Source organism: Prionailurus bengalensis, chromosome B3 (genome assembly GCF_016509475.1).
Source record: "Prionailurus bengalensis isolate Pbe53 chromosome B3, Fcat_Pben_1.1_paternal_pri, whole genome shotgun sequence".
Lineage (NCBI taxonomy): Eukaryota > Metazoa > Chordata > Mammalia > Carnivora > Felidae > Prionailurus > Prionailurus bengalensis.
The window spans coordinates 120415087-120430997 of NC_057355.1; the positions used below are offsets into that span (position 1 = coordinate 120415087).

Sequence of the window (15911 nt, forward strand, 5' to 3'; positions counted from 1 at the left end):
ACAGATTATAAAGCCGACGTGTCAACTAGTCTCTCCCCTGAATAACAGGTCTTGAACAAATCTACTCCAAACTCAGTACACAATCAAACAAAGAGAAGAGCAGTTTTTAACAGAGATGTTTAAAGAGAAGGGAAATTGGGGTTTCAACCTGCAGGACATAACCAAACACCAAAGAGGTTTCTAGTTGCAAAATCCTGACAACTGACAACGGAAATGAAACTTTACGCACCGATTCCAACAACGTGTGTCTGCTGACCTTCAGGGTGACTTTGGAATGTGGTCTTTTCATATGCACCTGCCGAAGCTCTCGCTGGAAAAAGTTCACCTTGTCCTGAAAGGTCTCGGAGCCTCCTGAGGAGCAAGAAGATCCATCATGATCACAGCCTCATCTCAAGACACCTGTGCAGTCCACACCACACCTTCAGACGCCCAGCGTGGCTGGGGTCACTGCCTTCCCTGTCAGAACCCCTGTCCAATCTTACCTATATTCTTATGGAGAGAGCGGATGAAAGTGGCTGCGAGAATGTTCCTCTCCTTACAGCTGAGCTCCACGGGCGGCTGAATGCCATCATCTACCACCAGTGTCAGGAGCTTATGAACGGGGTCGGGGCCGAGGTATGAAAACTAACAAAGGACAAAAGAAAAGGTTTAGTATAAAACCCTCAAATCCAGCAAAAACTTTCCGTATCCCTAACCTTCAGTACCAACCAACCAGCAAGTTAAGCCTGTTTTCTCTAAGTCAGTACCTACTAGGAGTGTATCACTGTGTTTTTCATCTCTGTGCTCTACAATCCAATCTTATGTTCCGTGCTCTACAATCCAATCTTATGTTAAATTACTGGAGCCACAGAGACTGCCTTTAGTGAGGATCGCAGGTTAACAATACAGACCTCCTAACATAAAATATAAGAAGGGTGTACTCTTGAAACCAATATTGCGCTGTATGTTAACTAACGAGAATTTAAATAAAAAAAACTATCAAGGTTATTATAGGTAAATGTATGTGTGTATGTGTGTGTGTGTATGTGTGTACATATACATATAGAAACACACATACACTGTTGAAGGCAGGAAGGATATACAAATACCTGATGAGGTTGGGCAAACTGGCTGGAGGAAAGCAATTTGCCTTTAGATTCCAAAAGCTCAGAAAGTTAAAACAAATGTTTTTAATAAACGAGAATGCTGATTCTAAAAGAGTTAGCTTTAGCATGTTGGAAAACCAAGTTTGGGCCAGAACTGCCAACACCTTCTCCATTAACTTAGTCTCGGGGCAAAAGAGAACTGTTGAAGAATTCTGATTTGCTACTAATTCTTGTTTCTTTAGGCACGTGTCTTTCTAGAACTTCTGTATTCTTCATGCCACGTTGTGAGGACAAAAGACGACCCTTTCTTTATTCGGCAATGAATTCCGTGTGCACAGTAAGAACTTCCAGAAACACCAAAAGCCCTTCTAGGAATAAACGAAAGGCTGAAACATTCCAGAATTGAAGCCTGCTCAGCATAAACCAAATGTAAGGTTCAACTTACTTTTGTTCCTGGGCATACTCGGAAGGTATAAAGGCGCCAGGGAATGATTTTCAGGTAGAACTCCTTCACTGAGAATTGCTGGAGGGACAACATACAGAAAAGGAAGTGAGTGATAAATAAAAAGGGTCTATCTGGGTACTGTAATTAAAAAACCGGAGTCCCTACCTCCATTCCTCATAACCCTTTCCCTCTAGGGACAAAGAGGATACTTTTTTAGTACTAAAATAAAATATAAAATCAATTCTATCTTAAAACAGGCAAATTGAAAATATTACTCTGACAATGCAATTTCACACAGACATTTCATAATCTTCCTATTCAAGTCTTACTACCAGTTCTAAATGTCTGAGATCAGATTTTCACTTTATGAGTAAACATTTTACCTAGAAACAATCAAAATCTCCTTTTGTTCAGCTGAGTGCTGCTCAGACTTCCTCAATGGACAGGAGATACCTGTGGCCCCTACCCGCTGCTTTATCTCTATTAGAATGGTAACCAGGGGGGCCCCTGAGTGGCTCAGTCGATTAAGCATCCGACTTCGGCTCAGGTCATGATCTCACAGTTCATGAGTTTGAGCCCCGCGTCTGGCTCTGGGCTGACAGCTCAGAGCCCAGAGCCTGCTTCAGATTCTGTGTCTCCCTCTGCCTGCTCTGCCCCTCTGCTGCTTGCACTCTGTCTCTCGCATTGTTTCAAAAATAAATAAACATTAAAAAAAATAAATAAAAAAAAAAAGAATGGTACCCAGGATTTGCCACGGGAGGCCAGGTGGGGGATGGGAGGGTAAAGGTGGTTGTGTGGTTGCAAACAAAAAAGCACATAAAAACGGTGAGAATAAAGAAGGGTCTCTTTATACCATTATAAAAAAGAAAAAGACAAAGCCAATCACTTTTAATCTAAAAAAAACCTGTTATCTAAATGTACAGATCTGGCTTTTTCTTGATTTAAAACAAACTCTTCATTAAGAAAATTTCAAACACATGCTAAAGAAGAGAAAATGGTATGATGAACCCATCATCAGCTTTAACAATTACCACCTCGTGGTCAAACTAGCTTCATCTGTACCTCACCCTGGCCCTCATTCCCACTCCCCTAGTTCAAAGCAGGACAAGCTTTTAATGACACTTAGCAAAGTCTGAAGTAGAACGGAATTGGGACTCAGTTTTGGTTATGAGATTAAAGGGACAGAATGGGATGTTTCAAGAGCTCAGTTTTCCGAGGTCTGAATGAATAAGCAAAATACAAATACTCAAAAGAAAATCCTAACACAAAGTGCCTCTTAGCTCAGGGGCCTTGGGAAGTTCACCTCCCTGCCTCTGCCAAAATTTCTGTGTTCCAATCTTGTAGCCTGAGAGAGACATGCATTTATTGTGGTTTCATGAATCCAAGAATGAAAGATCAAATTGTTTCAAAACAGCAGAAGGGGCCAACAGTAATTTTTATACTAGTGAAAAATTTTTAATGGTCAAAAGTAGCTTTCTTTAAAACTCTGAGAGCCATTCCTTGAAACACCTTCCCAGAAGCAATCAAAGGGCAGAACGCCTCAGGTGCTCTAAAGCACCAAGGTACACAGACCTTCTAGACAGAGTCTTAATCCAGTCCAGTCCAAACATGTGCAGCAAAATGGGGGGGGGGGGGGCCGCAATCTTCTGCTCAAGCTTAAGTAGCCTCTCTTGGTATCCCAGAAAACCTACAAGTCAAAGATCTTGCCCTGACTCTCACACTAATGCTTTGTGGTTTTATTACCGATCGCCAAATATATGCAGGTTTAGGCAAGGGGATTTTGAGACAAGAGTGAGCGGTCCAACCTTTGGGGACACGTAGCAGTACACCTTCTTCGGTTTCTTCACCTTCTCAGGGGTCTGGCACTCGGAGGGTGAGTCTTCATCTTCCTCCTCCATGGCTGTGGAAGGCCGGCGCTGGGAGGAGCTCATGTGCATGGGGGGAAGGTGCCAAGGTGTGCTGGTACAGTTGGTGGCATTATAAAGATAAGCCTCAAAGTAAATGCTCACTCCTGAGGTGGACACGTTGCGTTCGACAATATTCTTCTCATTCTCTGAAGCAGTAACAAGGAACAAGGTTGTAAAGTAGGAGACGTGGGAGAAAAGGAAAGACCTGTCACTAGACCTTTAGTCCAGAGGACTCTAAGCCAAGTGTGGCTCAGATGGCAAATGTTTGTGAGGTTGGTCAGAAGAACGCAGACAACACAAAGAACAAGTGGCCTGGGACCAGGACTAAATCAGAGCTTTTCTTTCAACTCACCACTTAGGACAATGATGTCAAATTCACCATTATTGATTGGCTGATTTTGGTATGAAATGCAGGCATGGAAGCAGCCACGAGAATGCAGGGTGAGTCGCAAGAACACCTGGCAGGTCTGCCTGTTGGAGGTCACAGACTTCTCAAACGAGACACCAGAGCTCTCTTCTTCTTGAGGACCGAGCTACAAGAGGAAAACCGAGCATCAGTGAACATAGAAAATTTGCCCTAGTGCATGGCAGTTTACTCTTTACAAAGAACTTTCCTATTACAAGTTAATCTAAGCCTCATAATTGCTAATGGGATTGGGCACTGTCAGATGTCAGGAAGGACAGTACAGAAGTCAAGGTGGAGATGAGAGGAAGTGAATCAGTAAGGGTGAGAATGGCAGAAAAGGAGCACACAGAGAAGGGAAGTTGCTTACCTCATGAATGGACAAACTGTAATTGTGCTCATCTCTCAAGGACGCGGAATTGTTGGTAGGGTTGTCGTACTCATCTCGGGGCACTATTTGAAGGGTGTGTGGCTGTCCACAGGTCAATACAAGAGTAGAAAAATGGCACACTATTTTGGTCTTGGAAGGAACCACCATTCCTGAAACAGACAATGGAATCTAATCTTTAGCGGGCAGCTTATCGGAGCACAAAGATCTCTTCAATCAGTGAGTCCCAGAGAGCTGGGTCCTGCCCAATTCTTAGGGATAAACACCACCATGAAGAGGATGAGAAAAAGAAAGAAAAAGATTAATTCAAATGAACCGGGGAACTCATTTTCACAAATTTCTAACCACTGCTGCACTACTAACCATTGCTGCACTAAACAAAAGGAGAAAAGGACTCACAGGAAACAGAACTGAAAGCTACATTGTGTCTACAGTCTCACTGGGAACCTACAAGTGAGGCAGGCCTCAGAAATTGGCGCTAAACAACCGCAAAACAAAGAAACACAAAAACTCAGAAATACTTAGGTGGAAATGTAAGAACACATGTACATGTAGTATGTTGAAAACTAAAGAATGCTAGTGAAAGAAACGAAAAGGTCCACATAAAGTCAGAGGTCACCAAGTTCATGAACTAGAAAGCTCAACATAGTAAAAATGTCAATCCTCTCCAAATGATATTCATGTTTAATATCATTCTTATCAAAAATCTCACCAAGAGTTTTTGTAGATATAGCAAATATTGTTCTAAAATTTATACGGAGAGGAGTTAAGACGGCGGAGAAGTAGGGGGACTGGGATTTCCCTCATCCCTCAACACAGCTGTTTTGAGGTCAGAACATTTGGAACACCCAGGAATACAGGCTGCAGAGTCACAGAAAAATCTCCACAAGTGGACAAAGCAGCTTGATGGGACAGAGGTTTGTGTATGTGAATTCGGAGAGATAAAATGGGCAGTGTAGGAATGGAGGGGAGGGAACCCCTTCTGTGGAGAGACAAAAGGGAGAGAAAGGCTATGGAAGTATGATATTGTGTTTGGACAAGAGAAAACCCTCTCCAGACCACGGACTGGGGAACGAGAAATACGGAGAGTGCCAGTGTCTACTTTGCAAACAGCCGTAGGAGCTGAAGATCAGCGTTTTCAAGGGTGTGTGACTTTCTCTGTACCGGAGCCGCTGTCCAGGGCACATGCCTGGCGGGGAAGGGAGTCAGCCCCTGGGCGCGGCAGTGATCTCAGGGGCACATTGGGAGAGGACAGTCCCCTCCCTCGAGTACCGTGGTTCGAGGATTTATTGCCCCCACAAAGGACAAAAGATCTTGCAGGAACTGGCCAGCCAGAGGCCCTTTGTCAGATGGGTGGAGTGGCGTTACCCTAGAACCAGGGCTGTGTGGTGCGGATCCTTTAAGACATTGGGTTTTGAATACTAGCCTAACGCCTGGGAGGCCCGGGACAAGCCCTGGTCCAGGGAGGAGGGACTGGGGCGTCTCCATTTTTCTCCCCATCACCAACACGGTGGGGCTTCAGGGAACAGGACAGCGGCCCCCAGTGGAGGCGATACACTGACCAAACCCTGCCCCTCCGTACCTGGTAACTGCTTATCTACTGGAGTGGGACTGACACTGACCAAACCAGAGTGACACTGACAGAGCCAGACGGCCTCTCCTGCAGACCAGCAGAGCCACCGGTCCCAGGCCCCAAAAGACAACTGTCCTGCAGTTTTGTATGTTAGTCTGTTGGGTTTTCTTTTCTTTCCTTCTTTTTCTTTCTATCCTCCTCTTCCCCCCCCCCCCCCCCTTTGGAATCAGGCTCATAGTTTCTGATTTGATTTTTGGTCAATTCTGACTTATATAATATATACAAATGTATAACATATATTATGTCTATATATTACATACAGATACATATAAAATATAATACATATGTATATGTATCTTTTTTCCTTTCTCTGCTTTGGTTGTTTGTTTAATCAGGCATTTTCACTCTATTCTTTTTACACACTTTCTGTATCTCTTTCTTTATTTTCCTCTCTCTCTCTGGATCAAGCCGTATAGTTTCTTTGATTCTCTGCCTGGTCTTTTTTTTTTTTTGCCCCTTTCGTTGTTCTCTTTGTTTGGGATAAGGTTCCCCCACCTTTCCTTTTTTCCAGGGTTGCTTCAACGAACATGTCAAAGCACACCTGGTGGAAGGTCCAAACAACCCACCACTATGAGCAGTGGGATAGAGCAGCCAAAAACACAACAACAGAGTGCACACAACACACTCCGGAAACAGTTCCTGAAGTGCCAGACCCTGCACAGCGTATGACCCGTTTTTAATATAGCACTCACAGGTATGGGACACATAACAAGCTATTAAAACACGTATGTGACAGGGGTGCCTGGGTGGCTCAGTAAGTTAAGCATCCAACCTTGGCTCAGATCATGATCTTGCGGTTCATGAGTTCGAGCCCTGCATCGCAGGCTCTGTGCTGACAGCTGAGAGCCTGGAGGAGCTTACTTCAGATTCTGTCTCTGTCTCTCTCTGCCCCTCCCCCACTCATGCTCTGTCTCTCTCCCTCTCTCTTTCTCAAAAATAAAACTAAACACATAAAAATATATAAAACACGTACAAGACAGAAACCTGACCAAAATGACAAAATGGAAGAATTCTCCACAAAAGGAATTCCAAGAAGAAATGCCTGCCAGAGAATTGTTCAAAACAGATATAAACTATATATATGAACAAGAATTTAGAATAACAGTCATAAAACTAATAGCTGGGCTTGAAAAAAAACACAGAAGAGAAAATACATTGCAATCCAGGCCTATCTCAAGAAGCAAGAACGATCCCAAATACATCACCTAACCTCAAACCTAAAGGAACCAGAAAGGCAGCAGTAAAGAAAGCCCAAAGCTAGCAGAAGAGAAATAATAAAGATTAGAGCTGAAATAAACAATACAGAATCCAAAAAAACAATAGGTCAATGAATCTAAGAGCCAGTTTCTTGAATGAATAAACAAAATTGATGAACCCCTAGCCAGACTTCTCAAAAAGAAAAAAGAGAGGACCCAAATTGATAAAATCACGAATGAAAGAGGAGAGATCACAACCAACACCACAAAAATACAACAAATTATTAGAGAATACTATGGAAAATTATATGCCAAGAAACTGGACAATCTGGAAGAAATGGACAAATTCCTAGACACCCACACACTACCAAAACTCAAAAGTGAAGAAACAGAAAATCTGAAGACCAATAACCAGCAAAGAAATGGAATCGATTATCAAAAATCTCCCAACATATCACAGTCCTGGGCCAGATGGCTTCCCAGGGAACTTCTACCAGACATTTAAAGCAGACTTAATACCTATTCTTTTCAAGTTGTTCCAAAAAACAGAAATGGAAGGAAAGCTTCCAGACTCTTTCTACGAAGCCAGCATTACCTTGATTCCATAACCAGACAAAGACCCCACTAAAAAGGAGAATTACAGGCCAATATCCCTGATGAACCTGGATGCAAAAATTCTCAACAAGACACTAGCAAATTGAATTCAACAGTATATTAAATGAATTATTCGCCATGATCAAGTGGGATTCATTCCTGGGCTGCTGGGCTGATTCAATATTCACAAATCAATCAACATGATACATCACATTAACAGAAAAAGGATAAGAACCATATGATTCTGCCAATAGATGCAGAAAAAAACATCTGACAAAATACAGCATCCTTTCTTAACAAAAACCCTCAAGAAAGTCAAGATACAAGGAACATACCTTAACATCATAAAAGCCATATATATGAAAGGGCCACAGCTAATATCATCCTCAATGGGGAAAAACTGAGAGCTTTCTGCCTGAGATCACGAACACAACAGGGATGTCCACTCTCACCACTGTTGTTTAACATAGCATTAGAAGTCCTAGCCTCAGGAATCAGACAACAAAATGAAATAAAAGGCATCCAAATTGCCAAAGAAGAATCAAACTTTCAGGGGCGCCTGGGTGGCTCAGTCGGTTGAGCGTCCAACTTCGGCTCAGGTCATGATATCGCTGTCCATGAGTTCGAGCCCCGCGTTGGGCTCTGTGCTAACAGCTCCGAGCCTGGAGCCTGTTTCAGATTCTGTGTCTCCCTCTCTCTCTGCCCTTCCCATGCTCATGCTCATGGTCTGTCTCTCTGTCTCTCTCTCTCTCTCTGCAAAAATAAACTTAAAAAAAATAAAAAAAGAAGAAGAATCAAACTTTCACTTTTCACAGATGACATGATACTCTACATGGAAAACCTGAAAGACTTCACAAAAAAACCTGCTAGAACTGATACATGAATTCAGCAAAGTCGCAGGATATAAAATCAGTGTACAGAAATCAGTTGCATTTCTATACACCAATAATGAAGCAACAGAAAGAGAGATCAAGGAATCAATCCCATTTGCAATTGCACCAAGGACCATAAAATGCTTAGGAAATAAACCTAACCAAGGGGGTAAAAAAAAATCTGTATGCTGAAAACTACAGAAAGCTTATGAAAGAAACTGAAGATGACACAAAGAAATGGAAAAGCATCCCATGTTCATAGATTAGAAGAACAAATATTGTTAAAATGTTGATACTAGCAAAGCAATCTACACATTCAATGTAATCCCCATCAAAATAGCACCAGCATTCTTCACAGAGCTAGAACAAACAATCCTAAAATTTGTATGGAACCACAAAAGGCCCTGAACAGCCATAATGTTGGAAAAGAAAACCAAAGTTGGAGGTGTCACAATCCCAAACTTTAGCTTGTATTACAAAGTTGTAATCATCAAGACAGAATGGTATTGGTACAAAAACAGACACATAGACCAATGGAATAGACTAGAGAACCCAGAAATGGACCAACAAATATATGGCCAACTAATCTTTGACAAAGCAGGAAAGAATATCCAATGGGAAAAAGACAGTCTCTTTAGCAAATGGTGCTGGGAGAACTGGACAGCAACATGCAGGAGAATGAAGCTGGACCATTTTCTTACACCATACACAAAAATAAATTCAAAATGGATGAAAGACCTAAATGTGAGACAGGAAACCATCAAAATCTTACAGGAGAAAACAGGCAACAACCTCTTTGACCTCAGTCAAGGCAACTTCTTACTTGACATGTCTCCAAAGGCAAGGGAAATAAAAGCAAAAATGAACTATAGGGACCTCATCATGATAAAAAGCTTCTGCACAGCAAAGGGAACAATCAAAACTAAAAAGCAACCAATGGAATGGGAGAAGATTATTTGCAAATGACATATTGGATAAAGGGCTAATTATCAAAAATCTACAAAGAACACCCGAAAAACAAATAATCCAGTGAAGAAATGGGCAGAAGACACGAATAGACACTTTTCCAAAGAAGCTATCCAGATGGCAAACACATGAAAAAATGCTGAACATCACTCATCATCAGGGAAATACAAGTCAAAACCACACTGAAATACCACCTCACACCAGTCAGAGTGGCTACAAGTAACAACTCAGGAAACAACAGGTGCTGGTGAGGATGTGGACAAAGGGGAACCCTCTTGCACTGTTGGTAGGAATACAAACTGGTGCAGCCACTCTGGAAAACAGTGTGCAATTCCTCAAAAAATTAAAAATAGAATTACCCTATGACTCAGCAATAGCACTACTAAGAATTTATCTAAAGGATATAGGAATGCTGATTCGTAGGGGCACATGTACCCCAATGTTCACAGCAGTGTTATCAACAATAGCCAAATTATGGAAAAGAGCCCAAATGTCCACTGACTGATGAACGGAGAAAGAAGATGTGGTACATATACAATGGGATACTACTCGGCAATGAAAAAGAATGAAATCTTGCCATTTGCAACAACGTGGATGGAACTAGAGGGTATCATGCTAAATGAAATAAGTCAGAGAAAGACAGATATCATATGATTTCACTTACATGTGGAATTTGAGAAACTTAACAGAAGACCATAGGGGAAGGGAAGGAAAAATAAGACACAAATAGAGAGGAAGGCAAACCATAAGAGACTCTTAAATACAAAGAACAAACTGATGGTTGACGGGGGTGAGGGGTAGAGGGGATGGGGAAAATGGGTGATGGGCATGGAGGAGGGCACTTGTTGGGATGAGCACTGGGTGCTGTATGTAAGTGATGAATCACAGGAATCTAGTCCCGAAGCCACAACTACACTGTATGTTAGCTAACTTGCCAATAAATAAATAAATAAATAAAAATGAAAAATAAATTAAAAAAAAATACTCAGGTAAATGACCTCCCCCCAGAATGAAGCAAAATAAAATTTATATGAAAAGAGAAAGGGTCTAGAGTAGCTAAAATAATTCTGAAAAAGAGTAAAGCAGGAAGAGTCAGTTTACGCAATTTCAGGATTTAGTATATACCTACAGTAATCCAGACTCTGTAGTACTGGTGGGAGGACAGACCCATAGATCAATGGAACATAACAGAAAACCCAGAAATAGACCCCTACAAATATGCCCAACCACTCTAACGAAGGTACAAAAAAAGGGCAATGTTACAGGGAAAAGATGGTCTTTTCAACAAATGGTGCTGGAACAACTAGACATCTAGAAGAAAAACAAAAACAAAAACAAAACCTTTACACAGTATACAAAAATTAACTAAAAATGGATCAAGGCCTTATATATAAAAGTAAAGCTAGGAAATGTTTAGGCAAAAAAAGCCAGGAGGAAACCTTTGGGATCTAGAACTAATCAAAGAGTTCTCAGATACCTAAAGTATGACCCTTAAAAGAAAAAAAATTAATAAAGTGACTTCATCAAAATTAAAACCTTTGCTTTGTGAAAAACCATGCTAAGGGGATGAAAAGAAAAGCTAAAGATTGACAGGAACATATTTGCAAACTACGTATGTAACAGAGGACTCATCTGTAGAATATATGAAGAACTCTCAAAACTCAATAGTAAAAAAACAAAAGCATCCAACTAGAAAATGGGCAAAGACACTTCACCAAAGAGGGGAAATGGCAAATGAGCACATGAAAAGACGTTCAACATCATTAACCATTAGAGAAATGCAAATTAAAACCACCACACCCTTAACAGAATGGCTAAAATTAAAAAATTAAAAAAAAACAGTGACAATATCAAATGCTAGCGAGCATGTGAAGAAACTGGATTGTTCATGCATTGCTGGTGGGAGTATAAAATGCTCCAGACACTGTGGAAAAGAGTTGGGCAGTTTCTTAAAAATACTAAGCGTGTAACTACCATACAACTCAGCAGTTGCATTCCTGAGCATTTACACCAAAGAAATGACCACTCATATTCACACAAAACCTCTACATGAATTCTCATAGGGTTTATTCATAATAACCCTAAACTGAAAACCACCCAGATGTCCTTCGACTGGGGAACAGTTAAACAAACTGTGGCACATTCACACCATGGATGACAACTCCGCAATAAAAAGGAGCCAACTGTTGATACATGAAACAACTTGGATGAATATCCAGAGAATTATATTACATTCTTGAAGTGACAAAACTACACGAATGGGCTGCCAGGGGTTAAGAAACAGGTAGGTGGATAGGGGCGCCTCAGTGGCTCAACTGGTTAGGCATCCAACTCTCAGTTTCAGCTCAGGTCATGATCTTTGCAAGTTCATGGGTTCGAGCCCCATGTTGACGGTGCAGCGCCTGCTTGGGATTCTCTCTCTTAAAAAAAATAAACTTAAGGGAAAAAAAAAAAAACAAAAATCACAGGTGGGTGGGGGAGGGAAAACAGGTGTGGCTATAAGGCAACATGAAGGATCCTTGTGGTGACTGTAGCAATGTCCGTAACCTGGCTGTGATATCGTACTTTAGTGTTGTAAGATGTTACTACCATTGGGGGAAAATGGGTCAAGGATACACCAGATCTCTTGGTATGATTTCTTACAACGGCAGGAGAATCTACAATTATCTCAAAACAGAGTTTCATTTAAATTTAAAAAATAAAAGGACTGAGACATATTGTAAGGATATGAACTGTTCCCTGGTGGCAAGGGGATGGGGTGATGATAATTCATGGGGAAAGGAGTCTGTGAGTCACTGAAGTAAAGGGGGAGATACGTGGGGATGGAGATGGCTTGGGAGCTACCTTGTCCGTAGCCTTCTTCCTTTACAAGAGAAAGAAAACTGAGGACCAGTCAAGCAAAAATACACAAATCTTAAGCCCTTCTTGTTATGGTTTGACTCCAACAGGTTCCCAAAGTCCTCTCATTTCTGTGGATACCAACTTGGCCAGTACTTAATGACACCCTCAAAAGGAAGCCAAGGCGGGGCACAAAGAGCAGACAGGATCTTCACACACTACACAGATTTGTTGCAGAATCAGAAGTCAGAGATTACACCTTCAGGCTTCAAAGTCAGTGAGCATCTATTATCTGCCATAAAGGACACGGGTGGGGAAAAGGAGAGATAGAGGTCTCAATTCTTATATACCAGCAGCTAGGGCAGACACTTTGCCATGAGAAGTAAAACACATGTTGGTAGCAAGGGTGGAATTAGGTTGAGGTGCTTTTACTTGAAAAGATTTCAAAAATTAGAAGAATTTACCTTTTGTCTCTTCTGGCACCCTTGCCTCTTAAGAACTTACTAGGCTGATGACCCAGCAATTCTACTCTTAGAGAAATAACACCATATGTCCACACAAAAACTTGTACATAAAGGTTCACACCAGAATTACTCACAACTGCCAAAAGCGAAAACAACCTAAATGTCCATCAGCTGGTGAATGGATACATAAAATGTGCTATATCCATACAATGGAATGTCACGTAGCAATAAAAAAAAATAAAGTACTGATTCATGCTATAGCATGGATAAACCTTAAAAATATCACGCCAAGAGAGAGGCAGTCACAAATGGCCACATATTGTATGATTACACTTATATAAAATGTCTGGAGTAGGCAAACCTACAGAATAAATAAATGATTACTTAGGGATGGGGGGTTGGGGAAAATGGGGAGTGACTGTTAATGGGCGCTGAATTCTTTTTTGGGTGATGAAAATGCTCTAAAATGGACTGCAGTCATGGTTGTGCAACTCTAAATTGTTAAAACCACTTGTCTGTATATTTTAACTGGATGGATTATGTGCCACAATCCATGTAGATGGGAAAGCGTTTTTTTATTTTATTTTTATTTTTATTATTTTTTTTAATGTTTATTTATTTTTGAGACAGAGCATGAACGGGGGAGGGTCAGAGAGAGAGGGAGACACAGAATTGGAAGCAGGCTCCAGGCTCTGAGCCATCAATCAGCCCAGAGCCCGACGCGGGGCTCGAACTCACGGAGTAGGAGATCGTGACCTGAGCTGAAGTCCGACGCTTAACCGACTGAGCCACCCAGGCGCCCCAAAAGCGTTTTTTTTTTTTTTTTAAAAAGACAGAAAGCAGAAAGAAAATCGAAGGAAGGGATGGCAAAAGAGAAATAGCAAAAAAAAAACCAAAAAAACCAAAACAAACAAACAAAACAAAACAAAACAAAAAAGAACAAACATACCAGGCTGAAAAATCTTGTAGTAGGGACTGTAGGCCACGTTTAATCCACCAAGCTTTACTGAGATTTCGTAACGCCCAGCCCTGCGCACAGTGAAGGCCACCTTGACCACGTTGGAACTGGGCTCCTGGAGCACTTCCTGGGTCACTGGAATTTCCACGGCCAGCTCAACATGAGAGATGTGAACTCTCAGTCCCACAGGCCGGTGTGCGGGAAAAGGCTGCCCGTTCTTGTAGAATAACTGCAATGAGGAGAGAGGGCACTCGTTAGTGAGCAGGAAGAGAGAACTCTTACCCACCTGACTGGAGAGGGGGTGGGGCAGGGAGGAGGTAGCGGGCAAATCCCAGTACCCACTCATTCCTACTGTCCTGCTCACAGGCACAGAGAGAAACACCACACCTCAAAGAAAACCATTAAATCATGAACAGATTCTTAACTTGTTCAGAAGGCAGGGATAAAATATACATTTTATTTTCTTTCTTTTTTTTTTTTAATTTTTTTTTCAACGTTTATTTATTTTTGGGACACAGAGAGACAGAGCATGAGCGGGGGAGGGGCAGAGAGAGAGGGAGACACAGAATCGGAAACAGGCTCCAGGCTCTGAGCCATCAGCCCAGAGCCTGACGCGGGGCTCGAACGCCCGGACCGCGAGATCGTGACCTGGCTGAAGTCGGACGCTTAACCGACTGCGCCACCCAGGCGCCCCTACATTTTATTTTCAACTTGACATTTCTGAATGCATTTCAACTGGACATTTCTGAACCACAAATGCTGCCTCCTCAGTATAAGCAGCCCTTTTTATTATATTATCAGTGCTAAACTGAATGTAAAGGTAAGTCAGCGGATACCAGTGGCACGGAGTGAGCTAAAGCACCAGGCAGGGCTGGGGGGAGGGGGGGCGCAGGCTATCAAGCCAAGCAGAATGCTGCAGTGGAGAAGTCATCACAGGGGGTGGCAAACTTTTCTGTAAAGGCCAGACAGTAAATATTTTGGCTTTGTGGGTCATACACAGCTACTCCACTCAACTGTGGTTAACTACTCAAGTGTAAAAGCAGCCGCAGGCAATACAGGAAGATGGATGGGTGTGGCTGTGCTCTAATAAAATTACATTTACAGAAACAAGAGGCCGGCCTGATTTGGCCCTCAGGCCATAGTTTGCCAACCCCCAGTCTAGAACACCTATTCCTTCGGTAATAGTTTTCTTGTTTTGAAAAAGTAACATTAAGTTTTAAACATCTTCAAAGCTAAGCACCTACAAGACCAAAATGATAGAGAAATTTGTGACCCTTCAGATATTAACACTTCCCAAGTCCCTGGGAGGGGCTGAAAAACAAGGAAAAAATGTTAACATTCCAGGCCAGCACCACCAACAGGATGAACTGGGCTCTGGAAAGCAAGTGATTCAGAAAACCCAATGGGTATGGAGACAGAAACATTCCCTTACATGCACTCGGAAGGCCATGCTGTGGCCCACCTCATAGGGGTCCTTCCAATCCCAGGAGACTTTGCAAGACCGGGGATCCAGGTAATTTCCCCGCACGTAGTCATAAATAGTCCGGTCCCCTCTGCGCTCACGGTCCTCATTCTGGAGGAAGCTGACTACACGTGCGGCAAGCTCAAAGAGGAACTTAATTGTGAAGAAGAACGCAACCACAGACACTGTGATTCCACCTATGTAAAAGAGAGAACACACATACCTCCTGCCAGTTACAGCTTCTCATTGTGGAAAAGACCGGCCAACTTTCAAAAAGTGAAAGAAGTTAGGATGCGATACAAGACTTCCAAGGAAACACTGTACTGGGTCACTACCTCTGTGGGTGAAGAGAGGAACTTCTACATCAGGGGTCAGAAATTACAGGCCAAATCCCATCCACTGCTTGTTTTTGTAAATAAAGTTCTATTAGAACACAGCCCCACCTATTCATTTACCTATTGTCTAGGGCTGCCCTAGCCCTAAACCAGCAGAACCCAGTAGTGGTACAGAGCCTGTACGACCTGGGAAACCGAAATATTTACTCTTCGGCGCTTTACGGGAAAAGTGCCAACCCTTGTTCTATACCGTGGGCCACATAAAATGCCCACCCCCTACATTCCTGCCTATGCTAGGCCCTCACAGAAGCAGTAAAACGAATGTGAATTCTAGTCCCTCCATTTGGAAGTCTTCCCCTGTTTTG

The 15911-nt window shown here is 42.2% G+C and overlaps 1 protein-coding gene across 5 annotated transcripts in view; it reads right to left on the bottom strand.

Moving 5' to 3' along the window:
• AREL1 (apoptosis resistant E3 ubiquitin protein ligase 1) overlaps positions 1-15911 on the bottom strand; it is a 49806-nt gene that overhangs the window by 10190 nt on the left and 23705 nt on the right. For 4 of the 5 annotated variants that reach the window (XM_043556628.1, XM_043556629.1, XM_043556630.1 and 1 more), the window contains 8 exons: positions 15182-15408; positions 13741-13978; positions 4211-4380; positions 3790-3970; positions 3336-3583; positions 1531-1608; positions 483-624; positions 230-351 (listed from right to left, as the gene is read on the bottom strand). In XM_043556628.1, coding sequence (XP_043412563.1) covers positions 230-351; positions 483-624; positions 1531-1608; positions 3336-3583; positions 3790-3970; positions 4211-4380; positions 13741-13978; positions 15182-15408 — 1406 coding nt within the window. The remainder of the gene's footprint in view (positions 1-229; positions 352-482; positions 625-1530; positions 1609-3335; positions 3584-3789; positions 3971-4210; positions 4381-13740; positions 13979-15181; positions 15409-15911) is intronic. The other variant, XM_043556633.1, reaches the window with a different exon arrangement.